This window comes from Mytilus trossulus, chromosome 3, assembly GCF_036588685.1.
Source record: "Mytilus trossulus isolate FHL-02 chromosome 3, PNRI_Mtr1.1.1.hap1, whole genome shotgun sequence".
Classification (NCBI taxonomy): domain Eukaryota; kingdom Metazoa; phylum Mollusca; class Bivalvia; order Mytilida; family Mytilidae; genus Mytilus; species Mytilus trossulus.
Genome location: NC_086375.1, coordinates 51,483,951 through 51,505,037, shown reverse-complemented (window position 1 = coordinate 51,505,037; position 21,087 = coordinate 51,483,951). Strand labels below are relative to the sequence as shown.

The 21,087-nt window shown below is 30.6% G+C and overlaps 2 protein-coding genes across 3 annotated transcripts; one reads left to right on the top strand and one right to left on the bottom strand.

Moving 5' to 3' along the window:
• Positions 1-493: 493 nt before the first annotated feature.
• On the bottom strand, positions 494-4,514 carry LOC134711781 (uncharacterized). Of its 2 annotated transcripts, none has more exons than XM_063572651.1 (4): positions 4,392-4,514; positions 2,161-2,341; positions 1,587-1,730; positions 494-797 (listed from the first exon to the last, which is right to left on the bottom strand). In XM_063572651.1, the coding sequence occupies exons 2-4, from the start codon at positions 2,303-2,305 to the stop codon at positions 514-516; spliced, it is 573 nt and encodes a 190-aa protein (XP_063428721.1). In that variant the 5' UTR covers positions 2,306-2,341; positions 4,392-4,514; the 3' UTR covers positions 494-513. The 2 variants fall into 2 exon arrangements, with proteins under 2 accessions (XP_063428721.1, XP_063428722.1); XM_063572652.1 differs by lacking the exon at positions 4,392-4,514 and adding an exon at positions 4,189-4,385.
• LOC134710866 (putative uncharacterized protein DDB_G0292292) lies at positions 4,501-19,235 on the top strand. Its single transcript, XM_063571277.1, has 15 exons — positions 4,501-4,687; positions 9,009-9,142; positions 9,576-9,621; positions 11,384-11,453; positions 11,740-11,974; positions 12,442-12,525; positions 12,814-13,167; positions 14,109-14,285; positions 14,838-14,925; positions 15,534-15,655; positions 16,153-16,256; positions 16,602-16,670; positions 17,290-17,454; positions 17,905-18,223; positions 18,502-19,235. Exons 2-15 carry the CDS (start codon positions 9,040-9,042, stop codon positions 18,525-18,527), a joined length of 1,962 nt encoding a protein of 653 aa, XP_063427347.1. The 5' UTR covers positions 4,501-4,687; positions 9,009-9,039; the 3' UTR covers positions 18,528-19,235.
• The last annotated feature ends 1,852 nt before the right edge of the window (positions 19,236-21,087 follow it).

Below are 21,087 nucleotides of genomic sequence, written 5' to 3'. Positions count from 1 at the left end.
ATAAACAGCAACAAACAATAAGCACTGAATTCCAGCCTCCTGGCTAAGGACAGGCACATAAAGAATGTGGCAGAACAATCTTGAAGCATAAATTTGTAAAGTTACTTAAGAAACCATGGTACAAATTGAGATGCCATAAATCTGCCATTACATCTTCCATGATTACAGTCTACAAATATCTTATCTATGAATTGATTAAATAAATGCATGGTAAGTTTAATAATTTATTAATTTATACATAAAGAGAAAAATGTTATCAATATCTCGAATAGATACCACCTTCTATTTTTTTTTTATAAGGATTGTGTCTTTCCTACATTATCTATTTTTTCCCTACACACAACTAGGTAGCTATTATATCGATGTTAAAAAAAAAGGTAATTTTGACCATGCAAAATATAACACCACATTATGCTTTAGTTGCATCATCTAAATTATTGACTTAAATTTTAATTTTGAAGGCTACAATTATACAAATAAAACATACCATCAATAAAAATAAAATTTACTACTTTATTTCAAAAAGATTTCATCGTCATCATTAAAAATATTGAGGTTTTCACATTTGTTCGGTGTTGGTGACATCACAGGTCTAATGTTGCTTGAAGGATTCATTACAACTACATTTTGTTTAGGTGTGCATGGTGACATCACAGGTGATAATCTTATATTGCTTGAAGGATTTATTACAACATTTCGTTTCGGTGTGCATGGCACAGTCTGTTCAAGCTGTGGTGTTCCTGGACTATCATATGGCCTTAAACTCTGCTCTGAACTTGTAATAGTATGCTTTCTTGCTGAAAAGAGAGATGAGTAGCATATTTTAATTATATTAAACAAACTTCCAGAAATGTCTTACCTACACAGTATGATAAGTACTTATTAAATTCCTTATTTCAGTTCAGTTTCAGTGTAAGGATGCATTTAATAATTTCACAGTAAAACAATTTTCTATAAAAAATGGTCTCATTGATCTATATTTATGATTTCTTTCATTTTCATTGTTTTTAACATCTAAGTTCATATCTCAGACACTCCAATTCTCACATTTTGTACTTTTTCCACTTTTGATAACTGATTTTATAATTTTTATCAAGAAATTTTTTGGGGGGAATAGGTGATATTTGTAATAATAGACTTTGAATTTGTTTTTTATATTAAAGTTACCTCATAAACAATAAAACTGTGATATCGTAAAAATTTATAAGCAGTTGAAGTATACATTCTAACAGCCATGTTAGAAAATTGAAATTTAATCAGTCATTGTACATTTATGTTTTACACATAAACAAAAAAAAGCATAAATCTTCACTTGCAGGAAATATAATTCTCATTTAAAACAATCTATGATATGTACTCTTATTTCTCTCTTGTGTGCCAGCAACTAAGTATAATTAAAACAATAAGCTTCTTTTATTAGTTTGGCCAATATAATTAATAGTACAATGAACAATGTGCTTGTCACACTTAAAAACACTGTATACTGTTGTTTAAAAACATGAGTTATTTACCTTGCATTTACAAAATGTTTTTACACTAGCAATCATTGGTAACATTTGTGGGAAATTTCAAGCCTATATAAATACCTGATCTTAGCAGAACAATTTCAAGCAAAGGTGTTTCATGATGATGTGGTCTCCTGTTTAAATTTACTGGTGTGGTAGGTGTAAGAAAACTGTGAACTGTTGATTGAATGAATGGTGTTCCTGGAACGTTTGCTTCTTGGCTGTCTGAAAATACATATAATTGAAATATAATATAGTGAAAATGTAACCTTTTATTACTTACAACAACTAGAAGATGCTATGGTGGATCATAGCTAGATGTACATTCATCACAAAAACATTTTAGCATACTCCTATTACTTGCCTGAAAACCCGTTTTTTACAACTTGCCACTGACCTATTAGGGTTTAGGCATGTGTGTTTGCTGCTAATCATGAAGACTGGCAAAAAAGAAAATTTTGTGTTTTGTTATCTTTTATTTAGTTCTTTTTATTGTAAACATTTTTTTACAGATCATAATGAAATACATTGGCAATCTAACTATTAATATTGCCTCACATAAACTGGTATACAATTAATTAAATCCTTTAAGGCTTGGCTTTAATAATACACCAGTAACTTTTGTACCATTGAATCTGTAAATCAAAACTTGTACCTTGGCTTTGTTGACTTAAACCAAAATCACTGTAATCTGGAACTGTAGCAAATGGTGAGTCATAAGTACTTCTGTCAGGCAGTTCATGGAATATTGGGGGTGTCTGTGGAACAGATTGTTCTTGTGATCCTTTATGCCAATACATTGTTACTGGTGAACATCTTTTTTAATGAACAAGACCCTGAAAATAAATAAATAAATGTGAATTACTGATATTTTGAGTTGAAATCTGAGTGAATGTTGCAAATCTAATCTAAATGGACTAGAATTTTCCTACCAGATATCATGGTTCTCTCCAGTTACTCTATCTTACTTGAACAATAAAAACTTACCACCACAAAATGCCACAATACTGATATTAGTGCTGAAAGAGGTGTTACAGTTACACTAATCAATCCTAAAAAACATCTGACAATATCAAATTTAAACCAATCATTGGTTCCATAAAGACAAAGTCCTCTTTCATATAGATATTTTTTAATTCATTATTGTCCCATACTAAGTAATATTTTTTACAAATTGATAATTTGAGTTTAACTCAACCTTCATATATATGTTTGCTGGTCAGTATAACATGACTTTAATAATCAAATTTTAAAAATCATGACCATATATAAAAGTTATCATGACAACTCTAGTATGCATTTAAAAACAGTTCTTCACCCAGGCATGATTTTATCTCAAAATTATTTTGTACATGGCTGTGTGGACTGCTGTTTGTATATTCATTGTTTGAATTCTTTTTCTGTAACAATGTTGTCTTATTTTTTATCATCATATGGTTTCAAATTTCACCCTTCGTATCTTCTAAACCTAATGTGCTGATCAGGAACCTTGTCAATGATTGTTTTAAATTACATTGTAATGTTAATATAAGATTTTAAAAGAGCATTACATTTTGTTGCTATGAGATATAACAAAAAATTAAAATATGATTATTTTTGTTCAATCATTGATGAAAGTGAAATACTAATTTGATTTAAGCAGCCTGTTTGGTTTAATTTTGTCCAAATAAGCTAAGAAACATTGCTGATGAATTATTCACATACAAATGAACAATTTGACCTTATTCATGTGACTTCAATTGAACCCTTATAGCTATTGATGGGTTACACAAGAATAAGGAGTATTCAGTTATTGAAACATAAAGAATGACAACTTTGAAAGTGAAACAAGGGTAAACCATTTGATCGCCTGATTCGATCCACAATAACTCTTTATGTACAGGTAAAAACAATAATTAACCTAAGATATGAAATCAAACAGAAGTTAGAACTAGAAAAATCCAATTGCAAGAGTTTGTTCCCTATTTATATCTTTAGTTATGTTAATATAGGGTTATTTAATTGACGGTCAGCAGTCTTTATAGCTCAACCAGAGACATATATACGACATCTATTATGAGCCCATGCATAGTTTTGTTTATTTTTGACTTTCTTTATAATTTGAATACAAATATAATGTGTTTTAGTATGTTTTAAATCCAAGATGAGAATTTGAGAAAAAATCTTTGAACACAAATTAGTAAGCTAATTATATCAGAGACATATAATACAATATTATATGTCTCTGGTACAAGTATTCACATATTAAATCAAAAAACACCATGTGTGAGTGGGAGGACAGGGATAAGGGAGACAGGGAGAAAGGGGGTAGGAGAAAGGAGAAAGGGGTAGGAGAAAGGACATGAAGGCTGGGAGAAAGGAGGAAAAGTTGGAGAAAAAAATAAAATATGAACAAATAAAATATCTCTCTTTTTTCACGTTAATTAAAAAAAAAAAAGGAGAAGAGGGGTAGGAGAAAGGAGAAGAGGAGTAGGAGTAAGGAGAAGAGGGGTGGGAGAAGGGAGAAGGGTACCCCTGTCCTCCCCCTCATGTGTGGAGGCTTGTCATTTGAAGAGTTTTATGTTGATTCGTTGGACCCCAATTACCCTCTTTCAGTAGAAATTAAAAGACACGTCTGGTGCTTTAGCAACAACACAGTAGTTCTAACATGCATTTGTCTATTTTTAATAGAACTTTTACTAACCCAAACAACTGTTAAAACCAATGACAAAAACAATAGTCCGTAAAATAGAACCATTAACGGTGTATAAATCAGGATTGTTTCTTCAACTGAAAAACCAGACAAGAATGTCAGCAATAATGCTGAATATGAAGAAGTTAAAATTCCAGTTAACATTCCTTGTGACTCTAGTTCGAAAACATTTGCGGGTTCAACTATTTGTTTACCTTTTGAGCACGTGTTCGGAATTCGTCTGCAAGTTTTGTGGAAGTCCAATCAAGGATACGTTAACATCCTTTGATAAAAAAATTGACCAATGAGAGAAGGTTTTTCTAAACTGATGACGGCAATAAATCATTCTACTCGAACAGTCAAAGGTGTCCTGTTGAACGTTTTCTTCTTCTAGATATTTGGATACACGAACTGCACACCAAACATACATTATAGTTCATAGGTCTAGCATTATTTCAATCACTGAATCAGACAGTTAAAAAGTTTAGGTTTCATTTCTATCTATTTAAAGGTAAAAAATAGAATGTCGGTGTGTTTGATAGGCTTGTGCATTGTTTTTATCAAGTCCCAAGGAATTGTATACTATAGGAATGTTCACTATAAAAATCTTTCATACTACTTTTCACCAAAATTCAGAACAATCATTGACAACAGAGGCGGATTTATCCCCCCTTTTTTTGTTTTTGGGAAAATTTGATTGCATTTATAGGGAACCACTGAAGCATGACTGGATTGAGCCCCCTCTTGTGCAATCATCCCTCCCCCTCTCATTAAAAATTACTGGACAAGATTAATCATTTTTGACTTAAAAAATATATATTGTAGACTCCGAATCTGATCCTACTCTAAATATTGAATCTAATACACCTTATGGCTAATACCGGCTGAACTTCTGACGCATACAACAATCACTTTTCCATTGTGGCGTCAGATATTTTCTTTTATGACATCAAAATTTTATGGGAACCTGTGTGATATCCAGTAATGGCGAACAAATAGTAATAAAGTATATGGCAGATTTTACAATAAGAAGGAATTATTATTTTTTTGTATCCATCAAAAAAGCAATTGCTGAAACTGTGAAACAGACTGTATAATGGAGTAATGCATTATGTTATTGAATAAAATGTGTCTTTCTGAGTAAATAAAAATAAAAATTACTCTGTGTTTGTGTTTTTTGTTGGAATTAGAGGGTTTTCAATTTCAAAATATTGGACATGGAATAGACATCATGACCTACTTTACTGACATCCAGCTTATTTGGAGTGAAATTTTGAAGTATTATTTATAAGTTGAGCCTTTTCACATGGACTTATATTTTAATAAAAAGTCTTCTTTTGTGTTTTAATCATAACTTTAAGGCAGATTTTTATTGGTAAAGGCTAAAAAAGGTAATTTAATAATATTGTTGCTAACGTCACGTCTTTTCCGTCCATTGTGGTATGTCACGATCGCAATTTTCTTGTTGGTTCTCAGACAGGCAATTGTAGTTATTTTTATCCCGGGTTTTATAAATAATTGAAAATAGCAATCATATTAAATTTGGATGACGTAAGGGGGTCAAAGGACTTGAGGAATCAATATCATTGGCTGTTTTATTTTTTGCGAACGTTACTACTTGAGGTTTCTGTCCAAATCAGTGTCACGTGAGCAACATATATTTAGATCTGTAACTCTCCTGTATAGGAGTTACGATATCGCCCTATGCAGGATTAGATTCGGAGTCAGTTCCTTCACATGATGGGGTAGCAAAGAAGGTTAGTTGTATGAAATATCGTTACAAGAGGACCTTAAATGTATTCCGTCCATCAAAAAGACGTTCGCAACAAAACGTAATGTCATGATAGTAGATGTTGCTAATGTTACTATTACGAATTGGTTTCATGTGTATTCATTTGATATAAAGTACACCTGCAAATGACATTCTGTATATTTAGAAATTCTAAACCAGACTGTACAATTTTATTACTTCTGACAGGCATATATTAAACATCACTGTGTGCATACATTTGAACTTTTAAAGATGTTGTTGCTCATGTTACATGTCCAAATGTCGCTAACGTTACTTATTTTTGTCTCCGTCACGTTAGCAACATGAAAGTAGGAGACAGAACACAATACTGTAAAATCTGCCATATGTAAGACTAGGAATTTCAAAGGTTTCAATGTATATAGTCCATCAGTGTTGTATTCAGGATCATGGCCAAACTTTATCAAATGATCCAATTGATAATCAAGAATAATGATTATGAATACCTGTTGCATAGGCGTAGCATGCCAAAAATAACTGTACGGTTTCGGCAAATTAGATATATGGTCCACAAAGTGGCCCATCCAGCTTCGCATAGTGAGGCTTAATTACGGCAGGGGGTATGGGGGCCGCTTAGGGCCCCAGAAGCTCTGAGGTTTATAGTATTAAAATCCTGCATTCTGAGTGGTTCCTTGCACTCAAAATGTTTTTGAACGGCAGCATTTTTTTACAAGACAATTTGAAAAGAAAAAAATGATTGTCTGTGTCTTGCGGGTTTTGTAGTTTGTTTTCTATTTGTGTGCCATTTACATAGCAAGATCGGTGAATGAGAACAATCCTGTCATACTATACCTCGCCACAAATCATTGCGCAAAATTCAGATAATTTACAAGTGATTTCTGTCAGTTAACTTATTATAAGATCTTATTATTATTAAATTTTTAAAATAAAACAAAGTGCGGCTAGCAACTATTGAGCTGTAGTGAATAGAAAAATGAATGAGGATCGGGAATGTGTATAAAAAAACCTACGACAATCCTCACACACTGCATGGGATAGGCTACAGCCGGCCCTGTAGAACTATAATATAAAACTTCCGAGGTTCATATCATTACATTCAATGTTTTTAGCGGAATCAATGTTGCACCCTAATTCGGATAGTATCAGATTTTTTTCACTATGAATGTTGCAACCCAACCCGGGTTCAACATTGATATTAAAAAAAAACATGATAAAAACATCGAGTGTAAATGATATGAACCTCAGAAGTCTTTTATTATAGTACTGCTGGCCCAGGTAAAACAAATTTTGAGGAATTCACACCTTTCTAGACTCCATAACACATAAGAATCAAAATTGAAAACAATACAAGAAAAACAAAGGCCAGAGGTTCCTGAATTGGGACAGGCACAAAACTGGGTCCGTTTTCCAAATTTGATTTTAGTTTTCAATGTTTAATAGTGTTGTTTGTCCTTGTTTGTGTGTCTAATTTGTTCTCTGGTTTGTCATTCGTCCATTTGATCGCGATTATGCACTTTCTACATAAAATTCTACACCATTCCTACAAATCTAAATTATTGTAAAAAACATTGGAACGAGTAAATCGGTGGTCTCGCAAAAACCGCCTCTCGATGAAGTATAGAAATGTGAAATAATGAATAGTTATTTATTTTCGGGGTTTATGTTACGTGAGGGCACTCAAAGAAAGGCATAGTACAGAAAGGGGTATGAAGACTTAGAGGTCTTACGTAGTCCCAAAGCATAACCAATCCCGACTTTTAATGAACAACTCCATAGTCCTGATAAATTTTATATCCCCTTTTGCAATACGGTATCTTACATTAAAAAAAAGCTCTCACCTCTAATCACTTGACATTATGCTTGAAATATTTGCAACTGGACGTTAAGAAAATAAACAATCAATAAACTGATTTTGAACTTGACTTGTGGTGGATTTATTAAAAAAACATGAGTGAAATCATTACATATATCGGTTACCCGCAAAACTAAGGATATTGCATTGTGGAATAATATTACTATTTCCAATTGTTTTGAATGCTATGAGGTTTATATCTACATCATTTGGAATCAAAACTTGCAACAATCAATCAAAAGAAAGACTGCTGGCTTCTTCGACTGTGGAAATGATTCTTAACTGATGCTTTAAACTTATTAAAAACTAGCAACATCGTGTGGAGATTTTCCGAATTAGCTGGCGATTGTTGCTGGCTTAAGCATTCTTCAGATTATTATACATCAGTTTAAGTTTATTCAGTCTGTGTCAGATTGACGCATGAACCAATAACAACACCCAACATTATCAGCAAAAGCATTTTAAACAATTCCGATTAATTAATCATTAATTGCTAATCAATAAACTGATTACGGTACTGCGGTTACGTACATTGACGTTCTCAGTACTTAGTACTTTCAAAGTTGAGAGACATAGTTTTTTTCTTTCTTTCAGAATACAGGCAGGGGTAAATGTAATAAGCTTATTGGATGGGGTGTTTGCTTCGGAAGCCTATTAGCGCCACACATTTTCCTTATAACGCAAACATAGGAAGAACTTTTTTTTTTTAAATGTGTGGCGCTAATACACTTCCGTAGTTTGCATAATATTCTAGCATATTTTTTTATATTTTGATTTTTTTGGTACGGTTTTCCGTACCTGCAGTAAAAATTGGTACGGTCGGAACCGTACCAACCGTACCAACCGTACCGTGTGCTACGCCAGTGTGTTGTCTTAAGTAGTTCATCTGTGAAATCGAATCATAGCTAGGTAGAAAAAAAACTTCATTCTTAGTTAAAAAGCATTGCTAGTTCTGCTGCTGAAGGGTTCTGGTTTTCTCAAAGGGATTCTAGCTTCCTCCACCTTAAAAGATCTTAAAAAGCTTGCCACATGACTTAGCTTAAAAGTGTGTTAATTGCTGTGAAACACCAACAAAAATCAATCAGTTAGTGTCTTTTGTAAATTTCATGCCATTTGTTTAAAAAATTAATCGAATAAATCCTTACATAACACATACTTTAATACTTGTAAACTTCAAGTTCATGTATATATATTTTATTTTTTTCCAAGGATAAGCAAGTTGAGAAATGCTGAACATCTAATGAACCAAATCAAAACATACTCTAAAAGCAGACCAAAGTCTGTTGCTATACAGGAAAAAGATGACACCATATTCGATGCATCTGACTCTGAAAGTGATGAAGGTAAAGCCTAATTAGTTAACATTTCTGTACCTATCCTAACTTCCTAAGGAAGAAACGTTATTGTTGGATCTCTTAAGTACATGTATATATATTAATATGAGTAAAAGAGATTGTTTGATTTAAGTATACAATTTTGAAATATTTATGACAAGTTCGATGTGTATTTATGAAAATATTGTCTGTGTAAATCCATATATAACCATTTTAAGAGTAACTCAGTAGATCGGTTTGAAACACAAATTAAAGAGTATTAACATGGTGTATTAATTTCCCCCTTAAGACGAAAGGAAAATTCATTACATTACGCTCAAATTTGAAAGTATGATAGCAATGTTTTTGTTGGTAAGAGTTATTGTAATGCACAAACAACAGCTTCAGATATTTGTATTTTTCAATTTTCATGGATTGTGACATTATCTTTAAATTTCAACAGATTGCAATGTTGATGTAGAGATTCCAAGAGTTAATCAGCTTAAAATGTAAGTTTAAGAGTTTCTGTGCCTACTAGTGAGTCTCAATGGTCTCAAAAAGTATGATTGAAAGTAAACATTAAAGGTGCATTAGCTGTCAATTTCATATTCACCTATTTCACTCAATTTCTCATATTTAATTTATATTGTAATTAAATGTTTATCTAAAATGCAAAATGTCTAAGGGAAACCATTATCAATGTTGTGTACTTTAAAATGCATCAACATTCATACATATTCAAAACTAAAAGTCATACAAACAATCTTCAATATTTGATATTATTTATGCTCTTAACAAATGCTTTAAGGTGGTTCCTAACACTACAGGGAGATAACTCTGTAATATCAGCTGAGCGTTTTAATTACGTTGCGTTGTGAAGGCAATATAAAGCTTCTCAATGATCAAAATTAGTGTTCGCCAAACTGCTATATAACCAGTGTAATTTTTCTGATAAAACGCTTGGTTAGAATTTTTTGAATTTTTTTATATTTTTGTTAAAGGGTCAAAGTAAATAATTTGTCAAAATTTTATGAAAATTAAACGAGCCAAATTAATTTTAGTGAAAGTATTGGGTACCACCTTAAGAATACACTTCATCAAATAATGGAATCTTAACAAAATCATCTAAGAACATTAAAGGTCAACTTTGCCTGATGTAATTCATATCAAATATTGTCTTAAAGACCATTTATGATCACAAATTCAAAAATGCTGCCAATTTTATAATGGATTGGTAATGTTTGTAAGCGAGTGAAGTATCAGTTTACTCTGACAAAATTTTTAAATTTTTAAACAACCACAAAAATTTTGTTGGGTTAGTAAATGTATAATGCTATGATGTCGTTGTTGTCTGCCTCATTGTCAGCGCCATTGTCCAAACACATATGGTTTCTGACAATAACTAAGTTTTAGAAAATGGACCTCTCTGAAATTTTATTATAATATTCAATATCACAAAAGAAAAGTTGGGATTGATTTAGGGGGTTATTGTACCAACAGTTTAGGAATAAGGGGCAAAAAAAACAACATTTTAGTAGTTTCCAGACAATAACTTGTGTATAAGAGTATGGAACTCTCTGGTATTTTGATCCACAATTATCCATATTTCAAAAGGAAGGCTCAAAGTCTGTTTGTGGGTAATTGCCCCAAACATGCAGGAATAAGGGGCAAAGAAGAGGTCAAAAACAAGCATTTTTTTCTAGTTTCAAGACAATGTTGTGTGTAATAAGTGTATGGATTTCTCTAAATTGTACTAAATGGTTCCAGAATAAAAAAGGAAGGCTGAGATTGAGTTTAGGTAACTGCTTCATATAGTAGGGGGTTCATAAAGATTGGAGGGGAATTTTTAAGGATCAGTTCATATGTTTTTTCTTCAATTTTTTTTTTTTAATTTTCAAGAAGAAATATTGCGCAATAGATTTTTAAGATATTTTATCACATTTATTTTATGTCAGAAACCTGTATTATGTCAAAAATGCTATCACATTCCAAAATCAGAGCGTATCAAGCTTTCATATTGTGTCAAAAATTTCCCCCAACTGTACAGGGGTCAACCTCTGTGGTTGTATCAGGCTGCGCTTAGCAAAGCATTTTATAGAGTATAAGCTATGTCTGTAAAACTTCTCCATGTATTGGTCTAGTGCAGAAATAAAGTATCCCCCTGAAGTAAAAATTATCCCCTTAGAATATCTCATCATCTGCTTTTTTTTTACCCTTGCAGAGTACTTGTGCCTATATGAAATTTTAATATTGTTACTATTGTGTTTACAGACAACCTCCTGTGATTGGTGGAAGAATAATGAGACCAGTAAAAACAGCACAATGTAATCAGAGAAATTTGGTAAGCTGTTATAATGCTTGGTTTTTGCTTTCTATTTGATTTTTTGTCATCTTGGTATACTTGTTTCTACATGCGTAATATTGCAAGAAGAAAATGAATTGAAAAATTTACTTATTTGTATTTTGAATTTAAAATCTGTTCAAACCTATAAAACACAATGTTATAGATCTTATTCATTCTTAAAAATAATCAAATTTCTTCAATAAGACACCTCTCATTTACAAGTATACTGTAGAAAAAACTCCACTTACAAAAAAATATAAAATTCAATTTTATGGTTTTTCAGAAGTCCACAAAGAAAGGTGGACATCAGTCAACTCCATTGAAGAGGAACTCATTAGAAATGGCACAGCATGGTACAAAGAGAACAATGAAGAACAATGATAATATAAAACAAATGGATATATCAAAAGACAAAGGGAAATCCAGTAAAACTCTGAAAGATAGAAAGAGGACAAAATATTCCTGGTCGGGAAGCGATGAAAGTATTGAAGTTCTGCGCAAGGATGAAGGAATGACATGTATGGTTATTGTGATAATGATAACTGTTCAGATAACTTCTTGAAACATAATGTATTTTTAGGTTTTCTGTTTGTCGATGCCACAGTATGTTTTATTATATCTCCCTAACATTGAATGTATGTAGAAATATTGTTGATGTACTGTCAATCTTTTTGAAAGGTATATAAAATTGAATAATTAAATTCTTTAAATTTACAATGAAGTCTGTAATTAAAAAAAATAGTCCACTAACTATTTTATCCTATTGTGCATATCATTCGCATTTATTTTAGCAAATCCAACACATCTCAATTTTTGTCAGGATAATTTTCTTGGTTTTCTATGGCAAAACTGTTTTTTTTCCCTAAAAATCTTTGTTCTTTGTTACCTTCAACAAAAGGAGAAAAAGGGGGTTGCATCAGAAACAAACTTTATCATTCATTAATATAGTTATTCCTGTTTGTGCACTGTAAATACTATTTTTCAGGGCAGCAAAAAATTTCATTCCTATTACCAAAAATGAATCAAGAATATGTCTGTGAAGTACCTGAAGGACCAGACATTTATAAAGGTATGAATGAAAGATTATTACACCCCCGCTTTAAAAAAAGGGGTATACTGTTTTACCTCTGTCTGTCCATCCATCTGTCAGTCCGTCCATCCGTCCCATGAATATTTTTGCGCATTTTTCTCAGGAACTACTTGAAAAGGATTTTTAAAATTAGGTTTCATGGTTTTTATAAGTCAACTATTTTTCACTCCATGTTTACTTTCTTCAGTATTAAAAATTTTATGCATTTGTGTTGTAGAATTTGTTTACAATAAAAGAAAAATATTTAAATTATGAACTGTTACACAGGAAAAAAAGAAGAGATGAACAGACTGTTAGTCAATGTTAGTGCTGAAGAAATTACTGAAGATCCTGAAACTTTTGATGACATGGATGATGACAGCGATGAAGAAGATGATGAGAACGGAAATGATGAGGAAGAATATACCTATACTTACACCTGGGTGACTGAATCTGGTACTCAAACAGTGCAATCAACTTTACCCAGTTCAAAGAAAACAAGTAAAACAGCCAATTCCACACATCCAAATACAGAAAATACCAGTACCACTCATATTGGAGCAAACAGTACTGGCACATCTACTCTGAAAAAAATTGTTGAAAATAATGGAAGGTCCATAACAGGAAATCTAAAATTGGCTGGTAAGTACCTGTATTTTTAGAAGAATAATTATATGCCTTGTGATTTGTGAAAAAGAATAAGGAAAGAAAGGAATTTGAAGTAAAAAATTTAAAAACCCATGTTAAAACTGTTGCATTCTTTATAGGCATGTGCCAAGCCAAAAGACAGTAGTCAATAAATTGTCATTGTTTTGCTGACAGAGGGGAGGGGGTACTTGTTGTATATTACTAGTTACATAGTGTGCTAGTGACCTAATACGATATATATGGGGTCATTAAATTCCATATCGGGTGAGAGCGAAGCTCAAATCCCCATATGGAATTTATTGACCCCATATATAATGTATTAGGTCACTAGCACACTTTGTAACAAATTTATCTTACCCACTATCTTAACATGTGATATTTAGACTAGTGGTCTATAAAAGTGATCAAGTCTTCAATACTGTTAGTGTTATGGACCAACTATTCAAAAACAAATGCCAATAATAACAACTTGTTAGCTTCAAATGTGTTGTATGGAAATAATTTCAATCGTTCATTATCGATTTAATCGTCTGTTGAAACCTTTAAGATTTTTTTCTCACCACCATGTTGTGTGTATAAAGTGACACACTGCTAACCTAATATGGAACCTTACTAACCTAATATGGAATATACACAGTTGCCACATGGTTGCTCTTAACCAATCATATTCTTAGAAATGTATAGGAGGTAAGATAAAAAGATATACACATACATGGTATATACCCAAATTTGTATGGTTGCTGTCAGTTTATATATTATATTAGCTTGAATCTGTCTGTTGGTATTTCTTTTCACATTTAGTTATATTAAGGGCCTTTTAAAGCTTACAATATGCTGTATGTTTTACACATGGTTGATGGCTGTATAGTGACCTGTAGTTGTTATCATTCTTCCCTTGTAGTCTTGAGTAAATATTTCTTATATTTTTTTTATAGATAAACCCTCTCAGCTTACCACAGTGAAGTCAGAATGTGAATTTATAGAAAAGGACAAGGCAGGCATTTCATTCAATCAAAAGTTGAACTCAACAATTCAGAAAAATGCACAAAACATCAAAGATTGTGGGTTTCCTGTAGATTTATCTTCAATAAGATTCTCTCAGGGTAGATCAAGTAAGAAATATTACAACATTTGTCATCAATATGATTTTACTCCAGAAAAATATATGTATCTTGTATTGTTATATTCAAATAAGAATAAAAACATGTATCTATCTATCTATCTATCTGAAAATATTTAAGTGAATTAAAAAATCAAACATTTTCTGCTTTCACATTTAAATTCTAAACATGTAGCTAGACATTGTTTTTTCAGATTAAAACTTATAGTGATGAAATACAAAAGATCAAAACACTCACATATACATTAAAATTATTGTTAACTTTAATTAGTAGTAGCCATCTAAGTGTGTGTACTCTTAAGTATGTTTATACAGTGTAGGAATATTTGTATTCTACCCAAGCTGAGTATTATATAGTGTAAAGAACTCTGTATTCTACCCAAGCTGAGTATTTAGCTCAATCTACTTCCATCTACTTAATATACACAACCCTGTCTCTTTGAGTGGAATTGACTTCTCATATCTTATTTATATATAAAGGAATAATAGGATAAGTTTTATTAACAAAGCAACTTGAAGCTACACAATCCAATTGATTTTACAGAAATTATAGAAAAGACACCTATTCAACAAAAAGCAGAGAAGACACCAACTAAACAGATAACTGCACTACAAGTTTTGGAAGAGTTGAGGTAAAAATTATGTCTTTTTAAGGATGAAATCAATTAGAAACACACAGAAAAATAACATGTTGGCATTAACTATTTCAGCATGAGAAACTATTTCTTGATCTATTTAGAATAGTAATTAATTAAGTTGGACAGAATTATTCTTTACTTCTGAATGTTTTCAGTATTATGTCAATTTTCTTTATATGTATCTTTTGACTTTGCCTTTTTGGAACTATTTATCAGTTTATAATATAATTATAGTCTTATTTCCTGTTAAACACAAATAAACCAGCTGATTTTAAATACACTGGATTAGAATTATTTTTATGCAAATTACATTTACTCAAGTAAGTATTTAAAGATTATTTTCTATTTCATGAAATTGATATATGTACAAATTCTATTAATTGTTTCAAAAGTAAAAGTTTTTGTTCTAATACTTTAAATGAAACTTTTCTTTAGACAAGAATTTTACAAAAGAATTCAAACAGTTCATTTTGAAAAGGAAAAGAGGTTTTAACACTATGATAAGTTAACAAAAGAAATATTTTGTATTTAATACATTATTTGATTTTACAATTAAATGATTAAACAAGCATAGACAAGATAGTTCATTTCTATTTGTAAAGGGCACCATCCAGACCTAAAAAGAAAAAGATTACAGAAAAACAACTTAGTTCTACAAAAATGTTTTTGTCTGACCATGCTGCATTTGTAGATATGGTACCAGAATTGTCAACAATAAACAAAGGTATTATAAGAATTATTTATTCTGTATAAAATAGACGACTTTTAAAAATATAATTGTTTAATGTTTTTATTATTAAAAAAAAATGACATGGTGAAGAATTTCATTTCCTCATAACATGTTCATTCTTCACAGAAGAGAAGAAGAAATATACATGTATTTACAAGAAATAAAATCATAAACTCTTGTATTTGACAAGTGACTTTAGAAATGTTAGAACTTAAGAAAATGTGTAAATACATATCAAAATGATAAGTAAAAAAAAGGAATTCTCTCTTAAATCTTATAACTAATATGACATCTAATACATTTTTCTTTGACATCTATTTATATATAATTAAGTATATTTGTTGATAGGTATAGGACATCATGCAAACTTTAAAATATTTTTAAAGGTTTTTACAATGAATTGTGCAGTATTTAACTAACAAATAAAATATCAAGAATTAATGCTTGAAAAATATTTTTTTAGCAGTTTAAAAATTATCTTTCAATTTTAGTTTGTGGTAAATCAGATGACAGTATTGAAATGACAAGAGAAAAGTCACCATTTATGAAGATGTGTAGAACGGAATCTCCAATTACACCTTTCATTTCACCAAAGGTTAGTACAAGGCTTGTAATCAAAATTAGTGGAAAAGAGTTTTTTACCTGCAAATATCAATGATGAATCGAATATATATTCGGTGTGTACCATTTTGCTGTAAATAGACATCTTTTTCTTTATTTTTCAAAAGTCTTAAATGACCATTGAATATTTTGCTTTTGTGGCGATATTCAAATAAATTTTGTTTAAATGAAAGTTTATTAAACAAGACTGTGCTGTTAAAGTTTTTTTTTAAAGTTGAAAGTTTCAGGTTATCCCCCCCTTAGTTTACTAAAGTAAATTTGAATAATCAATGCATTTTTTTTAACAGGTTATATTACTGTTTACTATTGTTTTTTGCAGGCAGATAAAGAGCATGTGTTTACTAGCACTCCAACAAAGGATAAGAATAAAGAAAAAGAATTTCCTCAGGTATTTTTCAGTAGATTTTGGCAAATTTTAGTTGTTGAAATACTTCTATTTAATTTTTAAAGGTTGAGTTTTTTTTAATTGGGAGGCAATACAATTTTTTTGTATAGTAAGATGTTATTGTATACTAGATAAATCAGTTTCATGATTTTGTGATACTGTAAATTTAGAAATTACTGCGTGCATTTATCATTGCAATTTTCAAAAAAATCTGTGTACATTTTTATGTTTCAGTTATCAGAATGTAGGTACTTAGTATTGTGTCACTCACTCAGTTGCATTATTCACATTATTAAAAATGACCTTGCAATAATTTTACAGTATGACTCTGTTATATCATATTAAAATGAACAAAATAAAAACAGTAGGGAAAATTCATATAAGAGGAAAGCATATTCCAAGTTTCCACATTTGATAAGTGTTCGAGTGACCAAATTTAAAACATAGAGTATTGATATATTAATTATGAGAAGAAAAAACTATTTGGGGCCACAAATTTTTAAAACTTGTTTGCAAAATAAAGTGAATGCAATTTATTAAATGGATGACATTTAGACTCTAGGATAGTTGTCTCATTGGCAATTATACAACATCGCTTTATTTTGTTATTTTTATGTTTTAGTTTGATCTATCATCAGTACAGTTACCTGTGTTTGATGAAGATGAGCTTGAATTCTATGAGTCCAGAGAAGTAAACTCACAAGAGATTGTCTGTGAATCATTAGAGGAGGATGTGGATCTCCCTGAACCAGTTGTTCTGGAGAAAAAAACAAATAATGAAAAAGAGGTTCTTATTTCAAGTGAAGAATTTTTTAAAGATTTTGATACTAGTTGTGAATTTTAGAAATATTATAGGAAGAAAGAATTGTATAAAAATGTACAAACTAATTTAAGGTATGGTTTTATGGGTTTTTAATTATATGAGCTTAACCAATCTTTACTCCAAGTCCTTTGTGTGTAATTTTAAAGGCACATAGCGCCTTTGCTTTGTAAATTTTTGAGAGAAAAAAAATCTAAAGCAGTTTGCTTGTCTCCAAATGTTTGTGAATACACATTTTAACAACGATCTTACATGCGTAAATTACCGGTAAGCAAGTCTACAAATAATACGAAATTTTCCTCATTCTGAACAGATCAATTTTATTTACTATTTTATAAAATCCATATCACAATATTATCTCCCCTGATTGTTATGAGACTTGAATTCTTTTTTAATAAATGCTATGTTCTTTTTCAGGTATCTGTTCTTAAAGATGGTGAAAATGGTACAGAATCAACAAAACAATCTCAAAAGACTACAGTCACACATCCAAAAGATACAAACAACAATGACAGATCTAATAACAATTCATTGAATGATGGAAATATCAGTGTTGTTCCTTTAAACAAGTCTTTAGAAGTCAAAACTAAGCCTGTCATATCCAATAAGTCCAAGTTAAAAGATAGAAACAAAGAGCAATGCTGCATTGTAGCCCTTAATATTCCAGTTAAACCTTTAAAAGTTAGATCAAAGTGCAGTATAGATTACAAAGAGGTTCTTAGAAACACACCTGTTGGTAAGTTGAAATAATGGAGATATATATTACTAGTCACTTTTAAGAACTTTTTTGAAGTATCAAATAATAATGTCATAAATCATTATTCACAAATTCAAGTATATAAACTGTTATTATACTACTAATAACATCTGATGGTTTTTTTTTGCAACAACTAAAAAATACTTTTTCAATGATATAAAAAAGTGATGTTGGTAAAGTTCTATATATAGATTTCAAAGAGGATATATAGAATTTCTTTATAATATAATAATGTTTTCATATTTTTATCTTTTCAGATTGTATACAAGCCATGTTATTCTGAACTTGAATCGTTCTACTTTTGAAATAGTGCAACAAGGGGAGATAATTACTCTTGAATAATTTGTTATAAAAAAAGAGTTAGGTTAAAAGTTATATGTGTAGGGATAAAATGTTTTTATTGTTGATTTTGTGCCTTTTTTTATAAGGGTAACAATTTGATGTAGCAGTGATTTTGATAATTGTTTTAAAATTGTTATATAAATAATGTTTTAGGTTACAACAGTGATGCTAATTTTACAAGAAAAGTGCTAAATTATAATGTATTCATGTATATAGATGTTATTGTTAATTTCAATTGTATATTTCAAGGAAATTCAGATTTGTGATAAAATTGTATAAAAGTCAATCTAATGAAAGATAAAATATGAATATGAAAACTTAAAACAATGTTGCTATTGCTTAAAGGTGAACTCTAAAAAAAGACTTTGTTAACATTCTGTGATAAAATTTGTCAAATATTATAATTTGTATTTCCATTAGAATGATAATTCAGGGAAAATATTTTCATCATATACTCATAACAACAATTATTTGATAGTACATGTACCAGTTTATGTTAATATTTTAGTATAAAAATATGATATTTAATGTTCTTAGAAAACTGTGATAAAAAAGAATCTGTGATTGAATAGAATTAGAAATATTTGCCATTCTGTGATTACCTTTGGTGCAACAATGATCTAATTTCATATAATAAATTTAATTTATATATTATTGTTTTATCTTCCTTTGATGGCAGGTTGAGTTTGCAACAAAATGGAAATTAAACTGTAGTACAGATGTTCAGATGAATAGAGATTTGGGGTATATGTAAATCAAACAGCAGCCCAATTTCAAAATTCAAGAAAAAACTAAAAAAAACTACTGTCTATTTATTTCAAAGGTTTTAGAGTACTTCTAATATGAGTTGTTGCCCTTAGATGACATATTTAATCATATTTAGCTCACCACTTCACATCAGTCATGTATTGTCCTTCATTGTTTTTATAAAAATCTTCTCTGCAACTACTGGATCAAATTTAATTAACCCACAATCATCATTTGGGTATCGATGACACCTTTGCCAACCAAGATGGCCAACATGGCTAAAATTAGAACATAGGGGTATTATGCAAATTTTGTCTATTATTTTGAAACCATTACAAATATATACAATCTAATAAAGTCAAAATGTTGACCTCTACTCTACGGAATGTTCACATATATATGTCCCACAACTTCTAATAGAAATTATTGCCCTTAAATGTACCAAATTTTTTTCATTTTTGCCTATGATCTTGAAATCTACAAAAGATGGGAAGAAATTTTAAACTGCAAATCTGATCAGCAAAACAAATTCTACAAATAAGTCATTTGAATTTGTGTTGTATTGCTTCTTTGGAAGAAGAAACTATATTCATCTTTCGGAAGCTTCACCGGAGAAATGCTGGAAGTATATGGAAAATAGCAATAAAAAACATGCCATCGACTGTTTTGAGCTGATAATTTTAGTATACCCACCAGTTGACTAATAAAACATACATAAAAGAACATACAATAGCATATATTTCTTTAATTTTAATCATTCAAGTTAAGTAACCAAAAATAAGTCAAATAATAAATTGTTTCAATGTGTATGAAAAGAAAGAAAGGCTGCTAATTTTAGCTCACTTGGCCCAAAGTCGTTATAACTTTTACAAAAATCTTCTCTAAAACTACATGGTCAAATTTAACCAAACTTGGCCTAAATCATCATTAGGGTATCTAGTTTAGAAAAATGTGTCCATTGTGCAGGTCAATCAACCAAGATGGCCACCATGGCTAAAAATAGAACATAGGGATAAAATGTACATTTTGACTTAAATCTCTGAATTCAAAGCATTTAGAGCAAATCTAACATAGGGGTAACATTGTTAATCAGGGCAAGATCTATCTACCTATCTATCTATATCTACCCTGAAATTTTCAGACCAATGAGGCAACCAGTTTTGGGGTTGCTGCCACTGAATTGGTAATTTTGAGAAAATTTTGCAGCTTTTGGTTATTACCTTGAATAGTATTATAGATAGAGATAAGCTGTATAAACTGCAATAAAGTACAGCATAGTAGGACCTACAAATAAGTCAACATGATCAAAATGGTCCATTGACTTCTGAAGTCGTTGCACTTTATAGTCAATTTTTAACAATTTGGATAAATTTTGTAAATTTATACAAAATACTTTCCACTGTAACTACTATGCCAAAATCATTATAGATAGAGATAATTGTAAGAAGCAAGAATGTTCAGTAAAGTAAGATCTACAAACACATCACAATCACCTAAACACAATTTTGTCATGAATCAATCTGTCCTAGGTTTAATATGCACATAGACCAAGGTGAGCGACACAGGCTCTTTAGAGTCCCTAGTTTTTGGTGTGAAAAGATTTACAGAACCTTGAAATGCTAAATAGTTGTTTTGCCCTCCCCTTGGTACAAGAGTTTATTCCCCTTTTTTTAATTACAATAAACATGACTTCAACAGTCATCCAAATATGTTGCAAGATGTAAGAGAAATCTCACATGGCATCAACCGTAATC

What these genes read in the sequence shown, in the direction of transcription:
- LOC134711781 (XM_063572651.1), bottom strand. Translation starts at nt 2,305, where the DNA reads ATGTATTGGCATAAAGGATCACAAGAACAATCTGTTCCACAGACACCC. An exon ending in TTTAAGTCAACAAAGCCAAG is followed by an intron (nt 1,731 to 2,160) that starts GTACAAGTTTTG and finishes ATGTATTTTCAG; the next exon opens with ACAGCCAAGAAGCAAACGTT. An exon ending in AATTGTTCTGCTAAGATCAG is followed by an intron (nt 798 to 1,586) that starts GTATTTATATAG and finishes CTCTCTTTTCAG; the next exon opens with CAAGAAAGCATACTATTACA.
- LOC134710866 (XM_063571277.1), top strand. Translation starts at nt 9,040, where the DNA reads ATGAACCAAATCAAAACATACTCTAAAAGCAGACCAAAGTCTGTTGCT. An exon ending in AGAGTTAATCAGCTTAAAAT is followed by an intron (nt 9,622 to 11,383) that starts GTAAGTTTAAGA and finishes TTGTGTTTACAG; the next exon opens with ACAACCTCCTGTGATTGGTG. An exon ending in AGGACCAGACATTTATAAAG is followed by an intron (nt 12,526 to 12,813) that starts GTATGAATGAAA and finishes ACTGTTACACAG; the next exon opens with GAAAAAAAGAAGAGATGAAC.